This window comes from Aplysia californica, unplaced genomic scaffold (assembly GCF_000002075.1).
Source record: "Aplysia californica isolate F4 #8 unplaced genomic scaffold, AplCal3.0 scaffold00112, whole genome shotgun sequence".
NCBI classification, from domain to species: domain Eukaryota; kingdom Metazoa; phylum Mollusca; class Gastropoda; order Aplysiida; family Aplysiidae; genus Aplysia; species Aplysia californica.
Window position 1 is genome coordinate 1,300,838 of NW_004797382.1, and position 1,738 is coordinate 1,302,575.

At 46.3% G+C, this 1,738-nt stretch overlaps 1 protein-coding gene across 5 annotated transcripts in view; it reads left to right on the forward strand.

Moving 5' to 3' along the window:
* The window catches only part of LOC101863575 (large neutral amino acids transporter small subunit 1), a 54,543-nt gene that overhangs the window by 30,488 nt on the left and 22,317 nt on the right, over window positions 1–1,738 (forward strand). For all 5 annotated transcript variants that reach the window (XM_005095723.3, XM_005095724.3, XM_035969081.1 and 2 more), the window contains exon 3: window positions 1,456–1,581. In XM_005095723.3, coding sequence (XP_005095780.1) covers window positions 1,456–1,581 — 126 coding nt within the window. The remainder of the gene's footprint in view (window positions 1–1,455; window positions 1,582–1,738) is intronic.

The window sequence follows — 1,738 nt, forward strand, 5'->3', positions numbered from 1 at the left end:
TCTCTCTCTCTCTCTCTCTCTCTCTCTCTCTCTCTCTCTCTCTCTCTCTCTCTCTCTCCCTTCTCTTTTCTTTCTCTTTTTCTAAACCTCTGTTTCTCTTTCCCATCTCGCTCTATCTCCCCCCTCTCCCCCCCTCTCTCTCCCTCTCCCTACCTCACTCTTTTCCCTACCCCCCTCCCCACCCAACCTCTTGTGGTCAGTATCTTCCTGTACTGGAAACGGCGAACTGGTTGTAAATGATGATCAAGTGTGGTCTGCTCTTGCTGTTTCTCATCACCAAAGTCATCTATCGCAGGTGTGTGTGGGTGGTTGGCGAGTGCTCTGGTGTGGTTTGCTTCTTCTTTCCAATCAAACATCTATTGTCCTTAGCTCTACTCCTTTTTTGTGCTTGTTACTCTCTTGTAACACCTCTAATCGTCGGCGCTTATATGACCTTATTGTGTTGCAAGTGCCGTAAAACTCTTACTAAAACTAACTTAACTTGTTCCCAGCACCAAATGTCCGTTATTGTGTCGGTGCGCCTCTCTTTATTAAGCTCAAAACAGCGCGCTCACGTGACCTTATGCAGTTGTGAGCGCTGTAAAACTCTTACTAAAACAAATACTCAAAACTCAAACCCAGCACTACTAAATGACCGTTGTTGGGTCTATGCGCTTGACTGGAACTCAAACCAAGCACTTGCTAACCCTTATTGGGTCGATGCGCTTCTCTTTACTCAAAACAAATATGTTGACTGCTATTGTGTCCTCGTGTTTGTATCTTTCCTCAGCCAATCAAACAAACATTGTTGTTTATGTGATTGGCGTGGTCTTTGCCAAATTGTGTGTACCAGCCACTGTTGTCGTTGCGTGTTTGTTTTGTAACTGGCTGCTTGGCGAGTGCTCTGGTGTGGTTTGCTTCTTCTTTCCTATCAAACATATATCGTCATTATTCCCCCCCCCCCCTCCGGCAGTGTCACTGACTGTAGTGTCTGTAAGCCATTCCCAAAGGGGGGACATTTCTCGTTCAAGCACAGTAGAATTGTAAATAGGCTGGTTCATGTCATGCTCATAACTGTGCCTGAACTGCAATAGGGAACTGCTGCTTTTTCCTCCTAATCCTTACTATCGTCATTTTCCCTCTACTTCTTTTGTATGTTTGTCACACTCTTGTGACCCACTATTTACGGGGTGCCTTGAATCATAGTCGAAGCAGACTTTATGCTGTTGAAGCTAGAGAGGTGAGCAGAGTGGGCCTGATTCCATGTACGTGTAAGAACTTGCCTGTTGACATCCACTCTTTGGCGCTCATATGACATTTTGCAGTTGCGAGCACCGTAAAACCTCTACTAAAACACATAACCTTTTTGTGTTTGTTACTCTCTTGTAACACCTCTACTCTTCGGCACTTATATGACCGTATTGTGTTGCAAATGCCGTAAAACGTTCACTGATACTAAAACTGTGTTCCCCCCAGGGTTCCTGATCGCCATCAACTGCCGGAACGTGAAGTGGGCCACCCGGGTCCAGGTGGTCATCACGGCCTCCAAGCTCATCGCCCTGGCCATCATCATCGTCATGGGCATCGTCTACCTGGCCATGGGTGAGTACATCTCTCCTCATTGTTGTGTTTTAGCGAAGTTTTGGGCCGTCTGGGTGCGTGGGTTCGGTTAGGTCAGGTCAGGTCAGGTCGTTTCGTTTCGTTTGTTTGTTGTTTTGTTGTCGTTTTTTTGTGTGGTTTTCTTTTCTTTTTGGGGAGG